Source organism: Lutjanus erythropterus, chromosome 14 (assembly GCF_056507025.1).
Source record: "Lutjanus erythropterus isolate fLutEry1 chromosome 14, fLutEry1.hap2, whole genome shotgun sequence".
Taxonomy (NCBI): domain Eukaryota; kingdom Metazoa; phylum Chordata; class Actinopteri; order Lutjaniformes; family Lutjanidae; genus Lutjanus; species Lutjanus erythropterus.
In genome coordinates, this window is record NC_139330.1 from 22,972,728 (window position 1) to 22,999,682 (window position 26,955).

The 26,955-nt window shown below is 39.6% G+C and overlaps 1 protein-coding gene across 1 annotated transcript; it reads right to left on the reverse strand.

Annotated features, from left to right (window-relative positions):
• Positions 1 to 3,406: 3,406 nt before the first annotated feature.
• Positions 3,407 to 25,962, reverse strand: wapla (WAPL cohesin release factor a). The gene is made up of 20 exons (XM_084735367.1): positions 25,657 to 25,962; positions 24,582 to 24,995; positions 23,688 to 24,387; positions 21,219 to 21,520; positions 20,978 to 21,108; positions 19,093 to 19,188; positions 18,316 to 18,477; positions 16,541 to 16,677; positions 15,533 to 15,644; positions 14,585 to 14,815; positions 13,455 to 13,566; positions 13,187 to 13,284; positions 12,818 to 12,894; positions 10,521 to 10,696; positions 10,061 to 10,176; positions 9,710 to 9,946; positions 8,739 to 8,955; positions 6,992 to 7,080; positions 6,788 to 6,883; positions 3,407 to 5,466 (listed from the first exon to the last, which is right to left on the reverse strand). The coding sequence occupies exons 2-20, from the start codon at positions 24,967 to 24,969 to the stop codon at positions 5,401 to 5,403; spliced, it is 3,543 nt and encodes a 1,180-aa protein (XP_084591493.1). The 5' UTR covers positions 24,970 to 24,995; positions 25,657 to 25,962; the 3' UTR covers positions 3,407 to 5,400.
• Between the last annotated feature and the right edge of the window lie 993 nt (positions 25,963 to 26,955).

Below are 26,955 nucleotides of genomic sequence, written 5' to 3' on the forward strand. Positions count from 1 at the left end.
AATATATTTACTGCTCTAAATCATAAAGTGACCTGATAATGTCTTCAGACATTAAGGAAACATGCTAAGTTTAAGTACCAGCGTCTCTTGACAACACAGCCAGCATGTTCTCTCATGCATGAAATTTACATTCAAGTCTGGAATAACTGCTTTTGTTCGACCAGTTCACATTTATTGGAGTAAAAATTAATGCTGAATGAGTGCCTGTTTATGAGTCATAAGAAATCATTAATAATCTTCAGGGAGTAGATGTTTATAAATGTTAAATTGAGCAATATGTCAATAGAGTCGGGCAGGCAGTGAACAACTCCAGAGTGTATTTTCAGATAGTGGGTTTTAGTTTTCAGGCTAAGTTTTAAATTAACAGACAACTTATAAGTTAGACAAGTTATAAACAGCTGATCAACTTACAGTGTAGGACATGTCATTTGTAAGTGTACAATTAAAATGCACTCGTCTGTCCTCCTGCTCACTGTCTCTGCAGATTGCAGGCAAAGTCTGAGTTTTGAGTCAGGATAGGAGCGGGCGAATACAAACAACTCAGTTCAACTACAGATTGTATATTAAATAGGGATTAAATCTATTTAATCTACCATTCATGGGTCCAAGTCACTATTTGCAAGGCAGTATTCATTTTTGAAAGATAGGGTCTTACATATTTCTTTTAATTACACAGAACACGGCATCCGCAACAAAAATGGTTCCAGACAAATGCATTATTTCACCTTGTGTGAAAAACATTTGCAGAATAATGTCCTGGTAGCTCAGGAATATTCTAAATTAATTTGAGAGTAGTTCTTAAATATTTACATCCTCCGTAGGATGTAATTAAGAGTTTCTGAATTGTAAATACCAGCCACACTAAGTTCCAAGTTGCTATGTCTGATAAAACTCAAACTCAGTCATATGCGTGTCTGAGTTGGATTTTACTACAGAAGTGCCACAAAACCAAGCAAACACAGACACACACCTCACACCAGCCGCAGTGTCTCCATCAATATAATTGAAGCAGAATTTAGTGGATAATGTGTTATGTTGTTAATACTCCTCTATTTTTAACTCTCACACAAACAACACTGCGCTCACAAAGATCCTGAGGTGTCCTGCAAAGAGAATCCTCGAAAGCTGTTGACATGGGAACTTTTCCCATTTTTCCACCATTACACGAATGCAGCATTAGACCAAAAGTCAGACTGAGCAAGTCTAAAGTATTGAAACAAATGAATGCACTTATGGTCTTCATCTTTTTCATGGGATTTGTTGTGTGTAAATATGTGCATTTCAGTTAACCTCATCTTTATTTACATTCTGCCGTCAATAGTTGTACATTTTAAGTAATAAAATTTTGCATGCAGGACTTCTCCTTGTATAAATTGTGGCATTGCTACTTTTACTCAAGTGAGGGATCCGCACTGTTAAAAAGTCTTCTTTCATCTCTGCCTTAATGCCCCAGTTGATCTACTAATAGAGATAAGAGGAGTGGGTGTGTATCCTTGAAAATTTATATCTGTTAATCACACATTAGAAATGCTTTGATATGAATAAAATTTCTCTGAAAGCAAAAAGCCAGATTGGAGGAGTTTTTAAATCCTCACCCACATAACTGTCATCAAAAGCACAGAGCTCTGCAGATGTTAAGAGACGAATGGTTCGGCACGTTACTGTCTGTATTTCATATGTCGGTACACTGGCGGTAAAATGTCCGGTGTCTGACAGCTTGATTTAGATTTTATGAAAAAGGGTGTTGATGGTCAGCAAACTATCGACTCTCTTCATAAATGTACAACCCTTCTCTGAGGCATGTGCGTGAGCGAATGTGTGTGCGTGCATCAGTGGGATGAGGATGTTTATCTCCCCAAAGACAGTAGAGTTCTTACAGCTTGAGGGGAAATCAGTAGGCAACACCACTGATGAGAAGATACTTGTGTGTGCGTGTCTGAGTGCACGAAAACATGTGTGGGTGTGTGCACTCCACTTTCAGCCGTTCAGGCTGCGGTCAGAGGCTGAGTGCTCACACCACCTAGTGGCATTAAGGTCTCGTGTCAGTGCACCTTTAGAGGAAAACAGCAGGGAGATGAAAAGACAAACAAGACAATATGTCCGCCTGTAGACTAATCTGCCATTCAGTCTTTCCATTCACAACAACACCAGATAAAAACATCAAATGGAGTCATATGGAGTTAAATAGATCATTTTGGCTGAAGTAGATCTCATATAAACAACACCACAGGAAACGAGAAGACAACAGGTTATGAAAAAAGTAAAGCCAGCATGAGCGCACGGGGGAGAGGACAGGCTGAAATGACAAAAGAGTCGAACCGGGGAGAAAGTGTGGACAGAGACAGGGGGGAGATGAAAGGGTGAATGCAGGGGGAAGCTGCAAAATTCAGTTGCTGTTCTCCCCCTAAGGCTGAGCAGCTTCACTGAGAGGCTTCTGATTGACAGGTGGGAAACGTTAATCCCCTGTGCTCTGCATCTTTTTCTCCTCTCCGTTCTTTCCTCTGCCCTCCCTTGCAATCGCTCTCAGTGGATGACATCCTATCAATCTTGTTAACATATAAGAAACGATGCCTTTTTCCTCCTCCTTGTTTACCCTCATCCACTTTTCTCGCCACTGATCATCACAGGGGGAATGCTCTCTTTTGCTCTCCGCCTTTGACTTCCCACGACTGAAGAGCCGTCATGTATAATGTATAGAGGCGGATGAAAGGCAGAGGTGCCTGTCATCTACATGCAAGATTCCTGCTCGCTGGAATTTGAATCAGCACTACCTCCGCAGCGTAATCACATATTTGCATGTTGTGCGACGAGACATAAAGACATAATTACATGTTATTTGTGCTCTGTTTGCTAAACGTGTTACCCCGTCGTTCAGATTTAAAGCTTGGATTTGTCCCCCACTTGTTGTATCGCGGTTGACACAGCTGTCGCCCGCGTGAAATCAGTGTTGCCAGATAGTATTTCACAACATTCCCCAGGCTCCCCCGAGCTATTTGTAAGTTTGACTCTCAGCTAGCAACTGCAACAAGAATCTTTTGTTTCCATTATGCAGCAGTCAGTCAGGCTGAGGAGCCGTGTCCACAAACTGTCACCGCTGAGTGCTGTTAAGTATACCGAGCACACTTTGGACTCACACTCCATCCCAGCCAGTTTGTCAGGGAGAGAGACATATCTAGCCACACACACTTCCACTTGCTGCCTTGTAGGGTAACAGGCACAGAGACAAGCTCAAATACAAAGTTAAGCATTCAGGGGGATCCTCCACACATGAATACCAAAAGGAAACTAAACATCACTCCTGTTTGGTAAAGTGTTTGCCTCCTGTAGCTCTGAATGCATGAAAAAAGTTCAACTTACAAGTCTGGAAATGAAAGAAAAGCATTCAAGGAAGAAAACACATAGGGAGTGTACTGAAAGTAGCAACTTTTTTTTTTCCTTTTTGAGATACAACTATTTACATGTAACCAAAGACAAAGTCCTTGAAATGGGTACAAACATTTTTTTTTTACTCTTCCTGCGATTTTTGTTTTTCCAAATGACAACTCAGAAATATTGTATAAAATAAAAATATCAGCTTCAGGGAAAAAGTAGTCTAAGCATTTTTAAATGTCCATTAACCTCTATGTACAGGAGTATTTACATTCTAAAATTCCATTCAGACCAGAAGTTTGCAAAGTAATAATTATAACAGTAAACACAGTTGCAGTCATGTTCACTGCAGCCCTACAAACCAGATAAAACTAATCTGCTTATACAGGTATGGCTGTCATTCAAATCAGTGATCGTACATGTGAGCAGTACAAGGCGGAGGCGAAGGTTCATCATGTGCATCATTACAGGTAAAATGACACCACAAAAGAATAAATAAATAGGAGCTTAATGCATGATGTCCAGAAGCAGAAACATCATGATACAATGAGTTAAAAACATGAAGCTACATGTGGCTGGACATACAGACACTTGACACTATCAGGAAATCTTCAACGTCAATTAACAGGAGCGTGAAATTACAATTTCTTTTTTCATTTAATGCAGCAGGTTTTGATGAAATTTTGCACGTTTAAGTTGAAACCATAATTCAAAGCTAAATCGGTCACATACAAGTATTATGTCCAGCCACTGAGCTGTGTCACATGGGATATATTTCAATGAAATTATGGGAATCTTTAGACACAAATCGCATCTCACTAGGTAACTGCATTTACAAAGGAGGAGAAAGCATTAAATTAAATACATTTTAAAAAATTTACTTCATTACAAATTTAAAAGGAAGCACAACCATCAACTGTTTTGAGTAATTCATCATATCTGTTATACCTGTGAGGTTATGTGCATACTGTAATGTAACGCATACTGTTAAATTAATTGAAATTTAAATAATCTAAACAAACTAAAAATATGACCAAATTGATAATGGGACAGAGGGAAATTCTAAAGTCATGACAGCATGCAATTTCCATTTGCCATTATCAGTCAAATGAAGGACATCCTAGTTTAAGTAGGCATGTCATGCAGTCCTGATTTCTTTAAAAAGTAATTCATAATTTGGGTTTTGAAAAAAAAAAAATGCCCTTAAGGAAAAAAGAAAAATCTAAAAAAAACATGAGAACGCCTACAGGACTTGCTAACTTGCACTAAATTAACAGGAACAATGAGAACATAAAAATCAAAGCTTAAAAAATACTCTCTTTCCCTTAAACATTCAAGCCAACTGCAAACATGTAAGTAAATGGATGTATGCATTCAAAAATCATTCCACACAGGTTTACACATAAAGACATCATTCTAACATCCATGAAAATGATTGTTGTTTTCATGCTAATCAATGATTTCACCCTTGGCTTTGATGTGGATGGGTAAAGATTAAAATGTAATGATCCATAAAATTTGATTCAGAGGTTCACACTCCAGCTAAGTGTCCAGGAATCGAGACGAGACAGCGGACAGGAGGCTCCACCTCAGTGACCTGTCAAACCTTTCAGGACATTTCAGGAAGTTGTCTGCTTTCAAACATGACATTTCACTAAGTGTTTTGAATCTTTAACCTAGCCTCTGCCCGATTCCCAGTTACCTGAGGATACATCTCGATCTGCCTCTGAATGTGGTGTTAGTTGAGTGGAGCTGAAGGAGCTGCGTGTCCGTCAGCTAGCAGGGCTTTGGTTCAGGCTGTGCTCCGGAGAGGGAGTGAAACTTTTATGTTTGTGTGTTTAAACGCACTTTCAGCGTACACGTTTACCGGTGAAAATTCAGAGTGATCACAGCACTGAGTGATCTGGTGGAGTCGAGGGAATGCTGCTGAGTCTCCAATGACCCCGTGTGGCTCCTGTCGGGCAGGGGGCACCAGAACAGCCTGGGATCCCTTTAATGTGCAGAGTGTCGAGTTTGCTGTCTGGCTGTCTGCTAACAGTGCTCCAGGTAGTCGATGACCCGTGAGATGGACTTCTGTCCTGTGGTGCCCATTGCACACTGTGTGTGGAGGCAGAAAAACAAAGAGTGTGAGGGTGCAAACATGTACAACTGAACAATCTCGAGGCGCAGACAGTGAGGATTTTTGAGGATGTTTAGCTTCTGTTGACTTGAAAAGGATATTTATAAAACAGATGGTTCCAGTCTCAGTTCTGACAAGATGAGTCATATTCAAAGCTGCTGCAGAATACACATCTGTGACTGTGTACAGTTCAATCTTAATGCTTCAATTACACTGCTACTTGAATTATGCTGCTTGGATACAGGAATCATATTCAATTGATAACAATTTATTGATCACAGTACAGTATTTTTTAATATCTAAGAGGTACTAGAAGCTGTAAGAAGCTATTGAGAATTGTTTTTCATTGAACCAGAGAGAGCCTTTTCATATTGGTCTTTACAGCCATTTCAGTCATTATCTTTCCCTCAATTGCTGCATTAATGAAGTAAACAGAAATAAAAGCTTCCATTTTCATCACAGTTCTTCAGAAAGGAGCTGAATGAAGGTGCAAAAGAATGCAAAAACTGCAATTATTTTTTAAACTGAATGGAAATCTGCTCTTGTACAGAATCACTGGTCTGCAAAAAGGTTTCTTTGATCCAGGTCATAACGCTGCTCAGAAGTGGGCTCTTGCTCATTGGGTCCAATTAAAAGGCTTTTTGTAACTTCAATACAATTACCCTGGAGGTAAAGATCACATCAACATGTTTACGTGTTTACAAAGTTTTCTTTCGCATGAAAATGATGGCTTATCTTTTGGAAAGAAAATCCATTTGTCACTTTAGTATCACAGTTTGATTTTAATGTATACGCAAGTCTTTTTACAGTTCACCATCTAATCAAAAATACATATTTTTCCACTTATCTGTAGTGTTACTTATCCATCTATATATTGTATGTACAGAGTTTTGGAGATACCTGGTTTCTCTCCAATGTAACTACAAATATTTTCTTTCTGCCAGAATTACTGTCTTTCTGCAGCAGAATCTACAGAAACTTTCTAATAGAAAGTCAGTGGTTCCTGCATGAAACTGCTCACAACAGTAGATTATCTTGAGTAACCGGGTCATGATTTCTGGAAAGAGACATTGATCTTGAGTTCAAATGTATTTTTGGTGCTTTGAGCATTACAAGCTGAGCACCATCTACTTGCAAAAAAAAAGCAGACATGTGGCTGATATCTCCAAAACTCTGTAACTCACACCAAACCAATCATGTTAAGATAAATACAGGTAAGAGGTAAAATATGTACTTTTCATCAGTATTTCACCAGTATCATCATGCAACGCTGAGGTCTGTTTTGACAGTCACACTCACAGTGAGGTTCATGAAACTCAAGAACTTCTTCAGCATTTCAGTCATGATGGAGAAATCCCCTTTAGGTAGATGCTCTCTCACAGTAGTCACATTTATCTGAGGGGGACAGAAACGTGGGTGAGCAACAACATGAATAGCTCTGAGTGGGAAAAAGAATCTCCAATCATATTGTGTTATTTATGCGTGTGTGTCTGATATTCTCACCTGGCTGCCCTGGCAGAGGCAGCCCAGCAGCAGAGCGGTGTAGGAGGCAACAATGCTGTCCTCCATATGCTTGCCTGCATGCTGCAGAGCTACAGTAAACACAAGGGAGAAAGAAAAAGATTCACAATTACAAAAGACATGCACTGCCTCTTTTGAAGAAGAGGATTTCATGCTCTCATGGTAGGAACTGCTGAATAGATACAAATTTTGGCTGGAAATATCCTTGTGACAAAGACTTTGTAGCTGTAATTCACTGCTTAGACACCCAACAAGCTGCACTGTGGATAAATTATTGAGTGAAAGTCGCCAATAAGTCCTAATTGTTTTACTGTGTTCAAAGGATCAGCAAAAGAGTAAAGAACAGAGGTTTGTATTTTTTTTTAACTTGTGATTCAACCATCTGATCAACACACTTCTGCAGTGCATGTGACCTTCATTTTATCACCGATACATAAAAATAACGCCAATTCATTACGTTGGCTTGGCCCACAGGACAAACACATTATTTGTTGATGATAAGCTGCATCCATGGCCAACTGACTTTTACAGCTGATATAAATCACCAAAAAGAAAAGTCTTTATAAACAGATTTGGAGCACATTCAAAGGCTGTAATGCAGTGATGCACAATTTCCTGCACAAAACGTGAAACAGCTCAATTGCACTATTCTGCCAAAGACTTGAGAACCATGGACATTTACTCAGGCTGCAACTTAAATTCAGGGCCACAGCTAAAGATTATTTTCATTATCAATTAATATTTTGGAAATTTTCTCAAATCATTTGATTTGTTGTTTGGTCCAGGAAATGTCAGAAAAAAGTTGATTCAGTGTTTTCCAAAGCCCAAAAAGATGTCAATAAATGTCTTGTTTCATACACAAACTAAAGATTTTCAGTTTACCGTCATAGAGGACTAAAGACATCAGGAAATATTCACATTTCAGAGGCTGAAATTGGATTATTTTGAGATTTTTATAAAAAAAAAAAAAAATCAAAACAATTAATCGATTATCAAAATAGATGTTAACCCTAACCCTAACCCTAACAATCTATCAAATGACTAATTCTACTAGCTCAACTTAAGGCTGTTACACAAGGAACGTTCATATTTTGTTGATTTTGGAGGCCCCCGTAGACAAACACACTAGTGTGATATAATGTTAAAAATAAAATTATCTCAATAAAAATCTGCTCCTGCTTCTTTTTAACTGGGAAAATGTAAACCCAGGCTCGTTTCAGCCGATTTCAAGGAGAATTCGACCCGGTGGCAGGCATTAAAAATAACCGTACAGAAATAGCTGATCTTCTCACTGATGATCTCATTTGCTCATGTAGGTCATATAGAGGCATAAGTATTACATTGAGACTGTTTCATAGCTAGTTTAACACTCCCTGTAATTACTTTAAGATTATTTTCAATATAAGATTAATCTGCCAGTTACTTTCTCAACTCAACATTTGGGTTATAAAATGATCAGAAAATGGTGAAAAATGGTGCTTATCAAAAGAGTTGCTGTTCGGTAATCCAGTGGTATACTGCAGTTTTCTGAACCCAAAACATGAAAACCCCCGCCCTGTTATTTCTTGCTCCAACTTTAATTAGTTGAGAAGCAAATTAAGTTCTTATCATGCAGTAATCACACCTGCAACATTAAGCCCATTTATCTAGATTATGATTTGAGCCAAAGCTAAAAACAGCTCTTCTTACATGCACACAAATACAGCTTCAAACACACACAAATGTCTACCTTTATTTAGGTCCAACTCTTCATCCTCCTCCTCTTTCTTCTCATTCTCTTTCTTCTCCGTTTGGCTGTCATTGGTTTCGGCTGCCACCCACTGGATCTCTCCCGACGTCTCCTGCCACTCTCCGCTTTGGTCCAGTGCCGGCTTGGGCGCCTCGCTGATGAGGTCGTCAGTCTTAGCCTCAGCCAGGATAGCGGCACGCTCCCTCTCCAGGAAGAGCTAGGATTTAGAGAGAAATAAATTGTTCTGAATGCCAAACACAAACACAGCAGAATTTTAATAATTCAAAGGGAATTAAGGAATAACAGTTGAGCATGATAGCCAAGGTATTTCTTCATGGCAAGGTCAGACAGCAACTGGGTGTACCAAAATCTCTGGAACAAGCTTGAAAGTCTTGAAGGTGAAAAGTTAATCACTAATTTATCCTCCAAGGTTCCTTTCAGGCTTTCAGAAAACTTTACACTAATTAGTAAGTTGGGCAAAAAGTTTGGTTAAAATAATAAATAAAGCTAAACATTAATAAAAATGACATTTATCTTGAGATTTAAACACACAAACGAGTGTGCATTGATTTACACTTGCTCATTACTCAGTATTCAAGTTGTCAAATGACTGCAACTTCATATGTGCAAATTTACTTACAATGCACGGAAGGGTTCAGCCTATGGTTGTGTGACAGGGGAAATTTGAAATGATGATACAGTAATACAGCATCATCCATATTCATCAAAGTATCAGAGTGATGTTTCAACTACCTCCCTGAGAAAAAAAAAAGGTGGATCACTGGTTCGCCTGTTCATACAACACAAAGTGTTCTTTGAACAGTAAAAACATTGATTTTTCTTCATGACTGCTCATCACTAACCGTTTCAGCTCACATCCTTACTTCAAAACTCCTCTTTAGCCAAGACAAAAAAAAAACCCCACAATGACAGCTGAAATATTTATTAATGAGTCCTGGCACAGGTCCTACCTTCACCAGGGCAGCCAAAGCACCGGAGGACTTGGGCTTGTCAGCTGCGTCTCCCTGAGTCTCAGCTGTGCTCGGCAGTGCCGGCGCTGACGTTGCTGCTGTGTCAGATTGTGTTGGGTCAGCAGGCTGCATCAGGCTGTCTTCCAGACAGGTGTCGTCAACACTGTACTCCATGTCCACCAGACAGTGGCGGTTTCTGGAGCTGTACTCCACAAGGTTAATTAGTAGACCCAGACCCTGGTATATAGATTACATAAATAAGACACATACATACACAGCAAACACAGACTGGCAGAATATCTGTTTTAACAATTAAGTGGTGTTGTTTTGTTTTGTTCAAGACGGCCTTACCAGTACTCGCACGTCAAAGCGCTGCTCCTGGGGGATGTAACGCGGAACTCGAAGGATGCAATTTAGAGCAGTTACTATTAGCTGCTCTTGCTCTCCTGTCTTTGTGCTTCCCCACTCTGCAGACAAAAATACATTATTATTAACCAATGCACACACTAGTCAATGCACTCCCCTTCTGAGCACCTCAATATTACATTTATGAGGAAATCTATACACCAAATAAGCCTGAGTGACATGACTGAAGTACATAATGACGACATAAATAATACTATACTTTAAAATACTGATGTTTAAAGCACTGAGTTGTGCCTCATTGCATTACACTAGACAAACAATAAGCAATAATATTAAATCATTGCTCAGTTCTTAATATGCAGAAATGTCAGATACACGCAACAAAAACAGAACAAAGGCACAACAAAAGCAAATGTGAAATATATGAAGTTTGAAATGAGAATACCATTGTCATGGGTAAGGTTAAGCAGCACTCCTATGACGGCCCTCATGCAGTCCTCCACCGCCTTGCCCACATTGCTGAAGCTGCAGTGGGGCAGCGCTGCACCCGACGATGACAGCGAGCTGTTGTTTAACGCCCTGCTGTACCGCTGGATCATATCCTCACAGTACCGCAAAGCTCTGCTCAAAGTAAGACAAACATTGATGAGAGAATGTGGACAGCAAAGTCAAGTGAAATGAGAGACATTTTTAAGAAAACAAGCACAAGGGTGAAGAAGAGAGGATGAAGAGAAACATAAACAAAGAGGAGGAGAAGGATATTTACAAACACAGATACTGTTTGTACATCAATACAGAAATACTAATTCAAGCTAGGGCTGCAATAACTGTTAAAATTCTGTGCTATCAACAAGCCAACTGATTGCAAGCAACCCCAACAACCACTATGGTCATGTTTTTTCTTTTTTTTCATGAGGCCAGGCCCTGCTTGTCTTACACTTCAATGAGAGTTAAATGAATGAATCAATGCTTCAAAAATTCAACAAGCAATATGAGGGCCAGTATGAGTTCAAGCTCAAGGATGGATCGAAACCAGCTGTCCGTGACCTAACTTCAAATTTGGAAGCTGCAAATTTTGCCATGTTTGATGTTGCTTTAGTGATTAAATTTGTAGGACAACCTGTTGGACTCTTGCAGCCAGGGTTGCTACTACTACAGGCTGGGATGATAGGCTTGGATGGTATTAAAATTATTACGGTATACCAGGTAGGGTTGGGCGATTGCTTTTTTTGCCCAATTTTTAGGGTGATATTTGTCATTTTATTTTGCTAATGTAATAGCCTGCAGAGTGACAACCTCCGCTCTGCACCGCGCTCTCATCCAGTGGCGCAGTACACACCTACTCAGTCAACCATGAGTGTGCTGAGCTGGGTGACAAGTGAGAGGAAAACATCCTGCAGAGTCAGACTTTTTATATTCTTTCCACGCAGTAAAGTGAGGCTTTATTTTGACCAAATCAGAGTTTTGTGATTGTTGGAAGAGTGGACAGACTAACAAAGACAGTTTTGGTGAGTTTTACATGATTTTCTGTCGAGTATAAATGAAGTGTGTTTTCCGAGGCATTAACGAGCCAATTAAGCTTCTATTAGTTTGGTGAAAGAGAGAAACATGAATTCATAAGGTGAATGGTTGTATTTTTCCGTTTAAAATGGAAAACTGCGTAAAAAAAAAAACCGTCAAAGTGTGAAAACATGTAATTTGTAAACACACTGTGAGTTTATTTTGTCCGCTGGATGTAGTGAACGTACGTAGCATGCGTAACATAGTGAATCTGCCGCTTGCATACATCTCCCAGCTGAGACCCAAGATGTCAGGAGAAGGTGGGTTGGGGGACGATGGTATCGCCAATCACCAATGCATGGGCTAACGATGATCGCTTGGAAAATTTTAGCATATCGCCCAACTCTAATACCAGGGTATTAAGAAATCCTGGCAGTATGATTTTCAATACTCCTGTGTGCGTTGTTTCCCCATTGTGGCAACAGTGCCACTATGAAGATCAGCTCTATCTACATTGTGGGACTATCAAGTACAGTAGAGTACAGCGTAGTTGAGCCGTTTTACACAAATACTATCATAACACCATATACCCTGGTAAAATGCCAGGGGAGTATGAAGGCATGCATAAATGGATACTGCCCAAGCCTGTAGGACAATATTGGACTAATATTGGAATACTGAAGGACAGTAAAGAGACACTGTGTGAACATTAAGTCTAATTTGAAGTCAACTAAGAAGAAGGCTGGTTCTGCTCTATGATCACTGTTGCTGGCGTGTGTGTTTTCGTTTGTGTAGGACGCATTGCTTGTTACTGTCAAATTATGTTGTGCTTGTCATGCACTCCTGCAGCCTGCAGCTTCCTCATGTCTGAGGAGGAGGCAGCGGCAGAGGGAAACAACTCCTTTCAACCATAGATCATGTACTAAATAGAATTTCAACATATTTAACATGCAGTCTGTGGCTCCAGCTCACTATTTGGACTGCAGTACTCATTTTTGGACACACAATTGCAACATATTTCTCATTTAAGGTCTATCCTTTCCTATTATCATTTTGATTAAATAAGGTGAAAGATGTGTAAGTAAAAGTCCCATAATATCCCTGAGGATCACCTTTAATATGACAGGTACAATACTGTTACAAAATGTATAGGACAAACTGAATGAATAGTTGTTTGTAATAGTGCCTCAGTACATGTCCTTGTCCAGTCAATAATTGCTCCAAGCTGTATCTGGCGCTCACCTGGCAGAGGAGACAATGAGTTGTGAGTCTTTGTAGGCAATCAAGTAACCCTGGTTTTCTGGGTTCTGCACTGTCACCTGTTGGCAGAAGATGAAAGAGAAAAAACGTCAATAAAGGGGAAAGTACACTGAAAGCCTCAAAACAATACCAAGAAACAGAAAATGAGGGGAGACACTTCAGACTTTTGATCAGTGACATTTTAAGTGAGATAGCTGATAAGAGACATTCAGTGTTTTAAACAAAGCCTTTCATAAGGTAACAATAAAAGTTACCATCTGATTCACTGCTCTCAACACTGAGAGTCCTTGAGTGTCACTCTGGTATGACTTTGGTAAAAGAGAGACCCCAATTTGACAGAGCAGCACTTACACTTTCAAGCACTCTCAGACACCTCTCAGCTCCCCATAAAGATGCTACGAGGTTCTCCTTGTCGTCCTCTTGGCTCAGGTTCTGCACACACTCTTTAACTGTGGCAACACAAAACAGACAAAGCACATGGCTATTGCACATCCTGAACGCTACATCAAAGTCAACAGCTTTGACCTTTGTCCTTGGAAAGCAGATCTTTGCACACAGATAGAGACTTGCAAACCGCCCACCTATCACCACTTATGTACTATGCATCCCATACACCTACCTTTGTCTACAATATGGTCCAAACCTCCCAGTAGCCGCAGTTCTTCTTTGAACCAATCGCCTGCTCTCTTGGAGGTTAGAGAGAGCAATGTCTCCATGGCAAGGTGGCCCGTCTACAACAACGAAAGCAACAGTGAAAATCTGAACTAGCCTTGCAGCACTCCAAAACTGTACACACTTGACCTCTGACCCTAAATCTGACGGCTTTGTTTTGTTTATTTTAATATATTTTATCTTATTCTATTCTGATTTTAATTATCTGTATAAATGTTCTGTGTGGAATGAAGAGACTCAAAAGTTTTTCGCTGTGCACCACTGTGTTGTATAATCACAATAAATTACCTTGATAATGAAGATATCAGCACATTTTTGATATTTTATTTTTGGTTATTTGATAATATTGTCCTTGATGCATATAGTTCCATAAATATTATCTTCTTATCTTCTTTTCATTTAATGTGTCTGATAAGCTCTATACAACACCAAATGTGAATAGTGTCATCACTTCATTAAGGGCATGCAAAGAAGCTTTACTGGATCAATTAACTGTAGACGCTAAAAACCTCAACCGTTTAACAGAATAATCTCCATGTAAATAACCTGTCATTCTTCAACTTAAAAGATAAAACTATGGCTGCAACTGAAAAAATGTTTCATTATTGATTAATCTGCCCATTGTTTTCCACAATTAATCACCTATAAAATGTCAAATTGTGAAAAATGCTTATCACAATTTCCCAAAGCAACAGTCCAAAACCCAAATGTTTTGACATTTTTGTCCAAAAAATGAGTGAAATGATTAATTTCTGATCAAAACAGTTAATCTTCTTTTGACCAACTGATTGTCGCAACTCTACATAAAACTGATGTTTAATTCGTTAAAGAGAAACAAAATGTCTTCCACAAACAGGTGCTTAGTAAATTCTTTAACACAGCTCAGGAACAAGTGAAAAGTTAAAGAGTGAGGTGCACTAAATTAAACATCTTATGCTCAATTTGACAAATTAAGATTTTACTAAAAGCACTTCCAAGCAACTTAAGTATTTATGATATTTTAGCTTGTTAAAGAAAGAATGATTAAAAAACACTCTGATTTTGTTGTGTTTATTTCATCACTGAAGTAAAACCAACCGTGATGTTCTCCAAGTCGAGATGCTTGTTGTGGACAGTCTCACACAGCTTCCTTATTTTCTCCTTGACCTTTTCGACCTCCTTTGCGGTCAGCTGATCCTGGTGGGCTGTGTAGTCCTGGTCCAGCTCCAGCAGCTTGATCATAAGCTCCAGGCAGGCCCTGTCCAGATCCATGTTAAGACGATCCCGGCTCAGAATGTACATCAGGGCAGCCGTGCAGAGAGCAAGGTTCTGATAGAAGGATAGAGACCGGCTTTTACAAAGAGGTGAAGTTGGTGTTCAGCATACAGAGGTGACAGGAGAGTGACCAGTGTGAAAAATGAATGCCTGTCCATTATCACTACAGCATTCGCCAAGTTAGGAGACTTAGCTTGAAGGGTAACAAACAGCTGTGTGTCTGTGCAAACAAAGAAAGTTCTTAAAAAGGCTACACTTCAAGGATGACTGAAACTGTACTTGACACCTCAAGGCTTGTCTTGATTTTTATATAACTGCCGGCATTTCAATTGACTATCTTCTATATTCACAAATATTGCAGAGGTGTGGATGAAGCTATTTAAACAAACCTAACCCTCTTCAGATTGTCCAGATTCTAGAAGTTGCTCTGTAGCATTAACCATTGCTGGCTACTTTAGGTTGGTAAAAATATCGATAACACATTGGGAATTATTTTCTGAAATAATTATCTTTAGTCGTCGAAGCAGATGAAAATGTCCATTTCTTGTCCAGCCCTGTGGTTCCCTTATTGAAGTCAGTGTGGAGTCTTTCTGCAAATTTGTTACTTTTGGGTTATTCAGTAGCTAAATGCACTGGCTAAGGTTCATGGTTCATACTGAATACATTTCCACAAAGGACAAAGAGCAGCAATTACTCAAATGTGGCACACATATTACCATTTGTCATTACTTTCCTCTACAGTTTCTCATGAAAAAAAGAACTTTTACTGACCGGGTGTTGTGGAGCGTCACTGAGCATTTTGAAGACCTGCGCCACTTTCCCTCTGGCCCGCAGGTGCATCCTGAAACTGGGCATGGCACACCGCGTGGCCAAGCTGATTATACTGGTGTGGAGAGAGGGGAAGAGAAAGAAAGACAGAAATTATATCATGATTGAAATGTTGGGTCAAATATTTATCAGTCTGGTTCTAAAATCTACAATGAATGATACGGAATAGGTCAAAACCTACTTCTACATCAGTGTCACCATTTGTGATTTCCATCTGCAACATGTTCCTTTTTGTATTTCTACACTATGTGTAAAGAATGGAAAACATCCTAAAAAAGGAGGCTGGACTCCCTGCTGCTTTTTCTAAAGTCAAGGTTGCCTCTCTTGAGTGGATTCCATTTTCACAACAGAATGGCTATATGCTTTATCAGACTGGAGAAAAACATGCTTTATCTTGGCATATTACCCCAGCAGAAGGAGAAAATGGAAGTAAGCTTCATAAACAGAAAAAGGACAAAGAGCAGAGAGGAAGGGAAAGCATGGGTGCAGACACAGTCTCTATAGGGCTCATTATTTTTGTGTTAATTAAGGAAATGTTTAAATCAAATGAAAACCACAAGAATACCAGGAGATATAAAAACTGCTACTTGTCAGTTAGTATACTGCTTGTGAAAACAACATAAGACACTGCTGCTCTCCGTTAGAATAATAATTATTGTTGTGTTTATATTATTTGTTTAATTAAGGATCGTTGAATCGCTTCAATCAACTAAAGCAGCTGTTCCTCTAATTGGCTTATAAACAGGCTAATATTAGATTACATGAACAAATGCTGGTGACAGATGCTTGTATCATTCAATCAACTTAGTGAGGCACTAGGTACTTGCACAAACCAGTACCATCAACATGCCACTATAGAAGAAATCTCTGTCAGAGCAGACTCACAGCATTTAAGTGTTTCTCCGTAGAAAGTGACAAAAAAGGCAGCACTAAGTGTTTTATCCCACTTACCTAAGGCATCTTGTGTTGAGTGGCTGGCTGCTCTTCAGCCCTGTCTCCAGGTACTCAAAATCATCTGTGAACTCTTGATTCTCGCCGAACTCCACCACGTCATTGAAGTGCTTCACATGCTGCACAACCGTGTACAGCTGGTAGAAGGGGAATGGGGTTAATTACAGCTAATTGGGAAGCAATGCATCTGTCCAAAGACACAATCAGCTCACACAAACACAGCAACAGCATTGCTCTCATTGTTGAATTCCCCTATATTGGTTCCATTAGCAGCAATAGCTGACTGTGCTAATACCCATCATCAATAAAAGCTCAGCATGTGGAGTGGGGGCCTGATCAGCAGTTCACTCTGCATGTTTACCAGTATCAACAGTCACGCTGTGTGTACACCCAGCAGGACACAGGGTTGTGGACCAGGCTTTAAGAAAACACCAGTGTGAGGTGGCAGCTTAGCTGATGCAATTTTACCTAAGGTGATCTGTGGCTAACAGGCTGGTCTGAGGCCAGAAGGCCCATCTGTAAATGACATAAGCTGTAGGGGAGTTTAAATTAACAGCAACAGTCCTCACTGCAGCCGCCAACGCACGCCAGGGCTCAAATAAACAATAGCCAGCTTGACATGCATCAAATGAATGTTACCCCTGTACTGCGTAGCCTGCATCAAATGGGTAAAAAGGAGTTGGTTGGGTATGAAAAAGAGAAATTATTTCATACAAGCATGCAAACTAATATAATAAAAACTGAACAAAAACAAGCATATAGCTGCAAAAAAAAAAATCACTGACTGCATTTACAAACACAAAATTTTTGTTTTTGTACTTGCTCTAAAAAAGACAGTGTGCCTCATGCAACAACATTTTCATATTCATTATGTTAACTTTTTCTTCCTTTTTTGTTCAATGAGCTTTTACGGAAATGCCACATCAGATTCAGCAAATGCTTGTAACTTCAGATAACTTCAGATATGTAAATGTTCCTCCTGGGCTTATTTGAGTGGATGTGCATAAGACATGTAAATTAGTATAATCAACGCCCCAAGAATACTGGAAAAGGAGATACTTCCTGCTTCATATTTCAGAAAATGTTCATTTATGAAAATGCTTTACATGATAAATAAAAATGAATATTCCCCTAATATTTCTGTTTAAATGCAGCTGTGCTTATGCTTCTTTGCAATGAAATAGCATTTTTAAAAAAGTTTTCCCAATGGTAGCAGACCTGTTTGACCACGTAACACAGCATCTCGTCCATTTGTTAACCCACCTTCCTGAAAAGGTCAGCACTGCAATATTTGCACATATTCAAAAATCCGTTGTTAACGAAGTCTTTCATAATGTTTAAAAGTAGGTGTTTCTCCTTCCTACCAGAGATGTGGGCTTTTCTTTTGTATATGCATCTCTACCCCAGCCGTGCAAATTGTTGGTCAGTTGGTTTGTTACAACACACGGGGCTGACCATAAGCAAACAAGAGGGCATGTGTTACAACCTGCAGTAAAAACTCCAACTGAGAAGCAAATTCCAACTGTGTGTCAAGAAAATGACAATATTCCACAATTTGATTCAGGTCGTGTAAAGAGCATATTCAGTTTGACTCTGGTTCTGACTTTGGCCTTATTCTGAATGGCCATGTGGGAACAGTCGGTATCATTCAGGTTTTAGGAGCATTCTTTGAATAGTAATTGAAAATGAGTGTGCATGAAAACATCGCCACTGCTTCCTCTCCTCCGTGTTCTTCAGCAGACATCTAACAACATCTCAGTATGCTCCAGACTCACCTCTTTGTGCTCCTTCCTGCATTTGAGCGCCGTGACAATATCCTGGTTGAGTCGCGTGGGGATGGTCTCTGACTTAATGACTTTGGGCGGCGGTGGTGGGGCTTTGAACAAGCCGTCATCTTTATGGGAGTTGCTGTCCTTGCTACTGCTTGATAAAATGGCCTGAGGAGGAAAGGAGGCAGAGAAATGGGGCTCATACCAATGTAACAAAATCTGTTTAATGACATGTCCGCAAGATTTTACCACAGCTGAATAGTCTGTTAAGCACACAAGTCTTTAATAAGCGTTGTTAACAGATGTCAGATGAGGTAGTGCAAAGTTAAAAACAACTTTTAAATCCCAGTTGCCAGACTCTGATTAGGTTGTCTCTGAACAAACATTTATTTCCATGGGGGGAATTCAACACAGAATATACAAGCAAACCCAGGTTCACTTGTCTGGGAAAACAACTCCATGTGAACAGAAAGAGACTAATTAGAGCAATTAAACAACACTGTTGACTACTAAGAGACCAATAAACAATTTCCTGTAATGTGGACAGTAGGGAATGGGGAATTCTGTAAACAAATGGTACAAGTTATTAGCTTTCACTTTACATAATACCCTGTAATAATGTATGCCTGCTTTGCATGCCATATTAATGCATACATTTCATATAAGAACTTTAAGCATCACAAATTCACCCTTTTCCCACACTGACAGTTGCTTTTACTGTGTAAAAAACACAATAAAGCCACACAAAATACCACAGTAACCACTAAGAGAGTGATATCTTACCGGAGCAGTTTGAGATCGAGAAAGAGGAGGCACAGGAATTTCTTCAGGCTCAGGTTGGTTCCAGTGGCGAGCATTATACACAGCTTTAGCAGGGGACTGGAAACAGGTAAGAATTGAAAAATTAGTTAAGAGACATGGGACCTAATAACACCTAATACACCATCAACTGTCATCACTGCAACAATATTCAGAACTCCAAAGCTCAGAGTAGGGCAGAAACTAAATTATTTTCATTGATATGTCCATTAATTGCTTGTCTACACAATGTCAGAAAATGAAGAAAAATGTCAAGCAGTGCTTTGCAGAGCCCAAGATTAACCTGAAATGTCTTTTGTCTTTTGATATTGAGTTTTCTGTGATAAAGAAGTAAAGAAACCAGAAAATATTCACATTTATGAGGTGAGAATCAGAGATTCTTTGCCTTTTTACCCTTTAAAATTACTCAAAGCAATTAATCAAGTATCACAAAACTAGCAATTCATTTAATAGTTGACAACAGTGGATCAATCAATTTATTGTAGCAGCTCAAGCTCAAAGCACCAAAGGCACTGCCACCCCTACAGGAACAAAGGCTACATAGAAACACTTCCATGTTAATCTTTATAAACCATTCTGGCACAAAGCCTTAGTTATTGTTGTGAATTAGCACAACTGAACAAATAAATATTGCATACTGCAATCATGATGATAGACTGAGACAACAGCAGCCTCAGCAGTGGAGCACAACAGTCCCCAAGCAGCACAAAACAAACGGAAAATGACACATCGTGCGACTCAATTATATATTGAAAAGACAACGTTCAGAGTTGTGTTGATGATGTAGAAACAGTAAACACACAGAATTAGGAAGACAGACCACAAATAACCCAAAGCCACTGCAAAACACAAGAAAAACAGAAAACGGGGCATTACACAATACTACCACAATTCAAAGTTATTCAGATAAATATGAGCCTGACCATGAGATAATATTTTGTTCATCCAGAAAGCACAGAGTGCATGCGAACCAGGGATGAAAGATTATTGGTTTCACGATACACCACAGTGAAATTCCTGGCAAAGAGTATTACAACATCAAAATTTAATTATCATTAAAATTGTGTTTGATCACCGCGCTTTGAAAAACCCATAGTAAATACTGTCCATCATCAACCGAGGTTTGCAACAGTCTCCCAGATGCAGCAGCAACCTGGGTTTGTTTCGCATCAATAAAAACACTGGCATCACAAAGGACATGATGCCTTTTCAAATGGCTGAGAGGTTTCTAATATAAAACTTGGTCAAATGATTTCAGTGTGTATCAGTGCTTTTTGAACATTTAAACAATTTATACAATCTCAATACCACAATAATACTCATAACCCTGATACTTCTCATCATTACAATCATGATATGAAATTTTCATGCTGTGGGGTTCTAACACACGACACTACTGAATCACAGAACCACATTACACTAAATATTCTAAAAAGAGTTTCTAACTAGTTATGAAACCATCTCAATTTGATATCGATGCCTCTATATGACCTACATAAGCCAAGAAGATCATCAGTGAGATGACTGGCTATTTCTATGTAGTTACTCTTAAAGGCTGCCACTGGGTCAGATTCTACTTGAAATCAGGTTGCACCCCGGAAGAGTCTATTTACATTTTTCCAGGCAAAGTTACTGTGAGAAGTACAATAAAAATGAGCCAGGGGCTATTTTCTTTTTGATAGGCTTTTTACTTGATATTTTCTGGGTATTGTGGTGGAAACACTACTGCTTTTGTCCACAGGGGCCTCTAAAATCAACACAAATACCCATATCAATGCAGTTTTCTTTTCAATTGTCTTGCTAAATTTGCAGATTGCAGAGAAACACAAACTATTGCATGCTTAGTTACCTTTTTGGGCCCACTGAAAATCTTTTTCAGCCCGCTGCCAATGTCCTTGGATTTGTCACTTGGCTTCCCTGAGCGTCCTTTCTGCCCCTCAGTGCCACCAGGACTGGAGTCGTCAGAGAAGTCAAAAGCATCTGTTGGGGAAACCAGATTGTTGATGGTGAGAAACAAGCATCTATATGTGAAAGCACTGGACTAATATGGTTTAGATGGCCGTGTCTCGATAAGTTAAGGATCACCTCACCTGTGTTGCTGCTAGCCTGGCTGTCCTGAGAATCACTAGTGTGAGGGCTATCCACACTGGAGCTCAGAGCAGACAGGGCTGCCTTCTTGGCCTTCTTCTCCTTGGCCTGAGAACTCTCCTCATCACTGTCACTCTCACTCAGGTCATCAAAGCCAAAGTACTTAATCTTGTAGCTGCTCTTGCCGGCAAGGCCACCTTCTGGACCCTCCTCACCCTCCTGGTCCTCTTTGTCCTCAAAGCCAAAAAACTCTAGCTTGGTCTCAGTCTTGGTCTTCTTGGTCTTTGTCTGAGTGGGTCTGAACCTGGGAATATATCGTGGAAGCTTGTCAAAAAAGTACTGATACTTCAAACCTTTATCAATACTGTTTGTATTGTGGTCTTTTTTACTAAGACTGCAGGATATGGGGACACAGGAGCAGGATGAGCAAACAAAGAGCAGCCAGTGATGCAAAAAAAAACAAAAAAAAAAACATAAATAGGCCTTCAAATTTTTTGTACAACTCAATGAACAGAAATCTTTTTCAGACAGAAAGACAGTCAGACAACAGAGAAAACAACACAGTTTTTTTTAAGAAGATGATACATTGTAGACCTATAATGGATCATAAACACTACACAGACTAATAGCAGTGTTTCAAAAGAGCCGAACTAGACACTGAAATTGAAAATAATTCTCTCCTACTTATTATCATTAAGCCAATTCACACAGGGTGGATGCTATGACAGTCATATATCATCATCTAGATGTACACAGTGGACCTTTATGCTATACTCTTCATACTATACTGAGTTTTTTTTTTTTATTAACTTGGGTCTCAGTTACAGGACATTCATCTAACGAATCAAAGCCTTCTTGCTGTTAACCAATTCGCTCTGCATGTGGTGCTTTATCCAATCTGTGAAGTTGTTCAATCCAGTTACACTTTAAACTAATACATTTGACAAAAACGTGAAAAAAAGTGTTGTGATCTCAAACCTAAATGTCATCGTCAAGCAACATCTTAGATTTTTGCAGCACTAAACACTTCCAAGTATTGCTTCGAAAAAAAGCCTGGCTGCACAGCAAATAATTATACTACTTTAAACCACTTCCAGTGTGACCCTTACTTTTGTAATGTTTATGCAGACTTTATAACAATGCCATACCTGATAACATAAGCTTAATGGCAGGTTTTCCTCTTTCAGACATCCACATTAAGGCCTGGACCTTTAATACAGTTTGCATTATGACCCTCTGTCTTATATTTCGTACAATTCAGTCCTAATGGAGGGTCCAGTGACATTTAAGACAGGGTGTTCCAAGCCAGTGTGTGTGGATAACCACACAATTAAGTATAATACAAAAGTGATATTCATTTTTTGTGGTTGGCTCATCTTATTGTGTATATATGGTACTAAAAAATTCTTTATGCATAGAAATCCTGAATGACTCACATGACTCAAAAGTTCTGAAAGCTTATAAATAACTCCATATCTTAAGGCTATTCTGTGATATAAGATATACATTAAAGCAATATCAAACAAGCGGCAGTGCTGTTGTACCAAATATCAGCACAGCTGTGATTCAGTCACACCGCTTGAGAATGTGTGTCTCAGTTCATTTACAATCTGATTCTGGTGCAGTTTGTTTGTAGTCTGAAAACAACTGACTCAACCACCAGGATTTTATGATAGCAGGTATGTGATTTTAGAAGCTAAACTACTAATAGATCCATCTGCTGATGATGAAAACTGTTCAGGGATCAATCTTAAAATTTATCTGTTTAAGCTATGTGTAGACTATATTTATGCAAATCATTTTGTAGACATCACACGCATCTATGAATTTTGACAGATAAAGAGGTATGTGACAGTGATACCACAATAATAAGCCCTGAATCACTACAGTACAAGACACCTCATTTTCATCCTTTCTGTGGTCTCTACCTATTAGTCATTGTTACGTTAATGCAACAGTTAATAGGACACTGTAGAGTGATACATGTCGTTAAAAGTCCCAGCTGTTGTACTCATCAGCACTCATGAAACACCTCTTGTCCAATCAAATTACTTAGTCTGAACTAACTGTTGTATAATTCTTGATATACATACATTAATATACATCTATAGCAGTAAAATGCAACATACATTTAAATGCAGCAGTAATGTTAATCCAAAAACATCATATATAATAGTAAGACACTGACCAGGGCCATGTTACTGGACAATGACTACTTTAAGTTAATTTTTACCCTGTTATAAATGGGTAATATGGACAACATCAAATACCACAATATTTTTGACCAAGTACCTCCATCAATATTGCAACAGTACTGTAGGGACGGCTAATAGTGCTTTCACAAACTATTACGACAAGAGGAGTGTCACAGAGTGACTACCACCTTTGATGAAGGAATTTTGAAGACAAATTTTAAGGAATGTTCTCCACAACAAGGATGGTTAAGATACTCAGAACAGGAAAAAACTGACCTGGTATGTTTGGGTGGGGGAACGTCTGACTTCTTCTTCATCTGGCCTGCTTCTCCAAGATCAGCAGGGACAGCTGGTGCAACCAGATCATCAATGCTCCGCTCTATAGAGTCCTGAATGGTGACGTTGCACACTGACAGACAGGAAGGATGCAGAACCGTGTAGTCTCGTACCCTCCCACCGCCCCTGCCTGCGGGCTTGGCTGCTGGTTTAGCATTGGCAGCAGTACTACTCGCACTAGCAGAAAGGACACTGTTGGATTTCTCTTGGGCACTCACTGTTTCAGTGGGCTTGTTGTTGTTTTCAGCAGGTTCAGAGGACATTTTGTTATGCCTTCCAGGCCGCTGGTATTTCTTGCAGTTTGAGGCCCTTAGAGTAAATGGGGAAGGGGGGATGTTGTCCTCCGGTACTGGTGGAGGCTCCAGCTCAGCACTTTTCATCTCTTCTGATGGCAGTCCATCAGAAGAAGCAGAGGTTTGGAAGTCTCTGCTACCACCTGGTGCATCAGTGGACAGTTTAAGGGAGGCGTCTATATTAAGAGATGAGGAGATGGGCCTCTGGGATGCTGGGAAGCTCTCATCATTAGAGGGGACTGTGTTTGACAAAGAGGCCACATATGCAGGTTTTTGGCTGCTATCTGATGTACTCTTGAACCAGGGCTGGTTATTTTTAACAACCTTCACCTCAGATGTTTGTTTGCCTTTGAAGGGAGAGGAAAATTACAGATGCAGTTGTGACAAAATGGTTTACACTAGTACATCAATTAAATAAACAAGTAGAAATAAGTAATGAAATAACACATAGGCTACAGGTGGTAAATTAACTGTTGTGGTATAACTCAAAAGCATGCTTTAAAGAATGAATGTTAGTATGGTTTAAATATTGATTACTTACTTGTGAACTTGGCTGTTGAGCTTGCAGAGCCATGTGTAGTTGTCACAACAGTGGGCGTCACACCGCCCTGCACTGCAATCGTCTTCATCATGGCCCCATCATTGACTTTCGCCTGGGTCACATTCTCAGAGGTCACCGTCTTGGATTCATCATCACTGTCAAACCCAAATGGGTCTTCTTCACTGTCACTGTCCTCAAGCCTGGGCCTCTTGGGAAGCTCAGAAACATCAGGTTTTAACAGAGGCCTTCTGGCCCCCAGCTGAGCCTTGTATGTGGTCTCCCCCCATTTGGTGGTCAGTGTAGGCTTTTTATTAGAGAAGACCTCTTCAAATTTCGAATTGGCCTCCCCTCCCTTGCGGTTGTATGTTTTACCGAATCTGGATGTCATGACGGCTGCTTTCTGTTACATATTCCCTGTGAAAAGAGGCAGAAATAACATTCAAAATATAGACATATCACTCAAGCATCAAGCATATTAAACATACGTCAGGTAACATACAGCCAGTATGTCTGGCGGGTAAGGTTAAATATAACGCTTAAGAGCAAGAATAAGACACGAGCCGTCTTCCGGGAAAACAACACAAAACAAGGTTAGGTTAATTAACTTGGCTTTAGCTCATAATACATGTGTCAACTACTGGCTATTAGCTCACCAAGTTAGCATAGCTAGCATCGCTAGCTCAAGAAGCAAAGCTTTCAAATAACGTTGTTGGTCGTATCTGAGCACTACAATAGGAGGACAGAGCGCTTTGGATGAACTTATGTAAAAGTTAGACTTAATTTCAATACCTAAGATCCCACTAGCAGGACAGTTAACTTACCCATGTCTGTTACCCCCAGGTAGGCCTACTCCTGCTTGTAAAGTTACTACAAAGTTAGCAGCTAGCCGTTAGCTTCAACACTGCTAAACTATGCTAACGTTAGTCCCCTGTTTACGTTTCGCACCTGGCTGCATAAAATGTGCGAATTTATCTGTTTTAAATATGATTAAGTAATTTTACATGGACATTTAACTTCAGAGATTAAGGTTTAAAAATCGTCGTCAGTACAAAAGAATAGCATCACACACTATTACCTTTCAACTCCAGCGACTAGCTAAACGTCCGCTTGTTTTCTAGCCAGCCGGCTAGGCCTGATCTCCCTCTCGCGCACAAATCAAGCGGATAAAGTCCGTCCAGCGCAGGAGAAACACCGCTAGAAACACATCTCTAACCCGAATAAGTCCGCACAGCAATGCTCGTTGCCGAAGAACAACGGCCAAAACGCACCCGTAGCTACTACAGTCTAAAAATAGTGGATAATCCGGACTTTTTGCATTCTGTAGTGCTACTGACGGCCATTAAAATATCCCCTCCCTCCTCGTTCCCTGGCAAGACCCCCATGTAGTGAAGTAGCAAGAAGGGTACTGGCCAATCGGCGACAGGGACGGTTTCATGTGTCCCGAGACTCAGGCAGCAAACGTGACTCTGATTGGTTAAAAACTGAAACCATAACAAACGATAGGGGGCACTGGAGGACCACATTAGTTGATTCAAACTTGAAGACGTGCCAAAGAGAAACAGTGCTGATGGTGTCGTCTCTTTCTACCGTTCATCCTACACTGGTTAGGGGACTTGACCAACATATCCAAACTGAGTTTAGGACGCTTTATTATTGTTTAAAATACAGTATATACGGCTTAAAGATAAGGGACCTAAATTGACGGATTTATAGTATTTCCGTTTCTTAATATTTACTTAGCAATCCGAGTGTTTAAAGGGTCAGTCCAACAAGTTATCATTTGTTCAGTAAAAAGAATTTCCAATAAAACCTGTTCACTGGTAACCAGGGCAGTTTTCATGGAAATCCAAGTTGCTGTTGATAGCAGTAGATCAAAGAGAGAAAATAAAATGAAGCATGTCTGAGTTAGATTGGCATAAAATTTAAGTGTGTAAGATTTAGAAGGATCTATTAGTGAAAAAGGATGTTTTCAACAGTGTATAACTACCTTAAAATACGTGTTTTTGTTATCTTTGAATGAGCCATTTTTATAGACCGTGTGTCCTTTACCAGCTGCCATGTTGATCCACAATGGTTCTACAGTAGCAAGGAAGAGACAAACTAAACACTGGCTATGGATACATCCTTCACATATTTTGCGAGATTCAAGGCCACCATAGTTTTCCTACACACTTTGCACACAAGCTGGTTGTAATCTGATATTTCACTGATAAATGCCACTAAATCCTATGCAATGGTCCCTTATGGTATTTCATTCTCAAGAGATTCTGTTTTCCAAAATATTACTATCTTGTTAGTATATCTTAGACACAATAGATCAGTAAAAATAGTTTGAAGTGTACTATTTTGATATAATATCTGTGATCTCAATAAA

Excerpts from the sequence above, each read along its gene's own strand:
- wapla (XM_084735367.1), bottom strand. The coding sequence starts at position 24,969 with ATGACATCCAGATTCGGTAAAACATACAACCGCAAGGGAGGGGAGGCC. Across the intron at positions 14,816-15,532 it reads GTGACGCTCCACAACACCCG|AACCTTGCTCTCTGCACGGC; the intron begins GTCAGTAAAAGT and ends TCCTTCTATCAG. Across the intron at positions 5,467-6,787 it reads TGAGTTTCATGAACCTCACT|TGTGCAATGGGCACCACAGG; the intron begins GTGAGTGTGACT and ends CTCCACACACAG.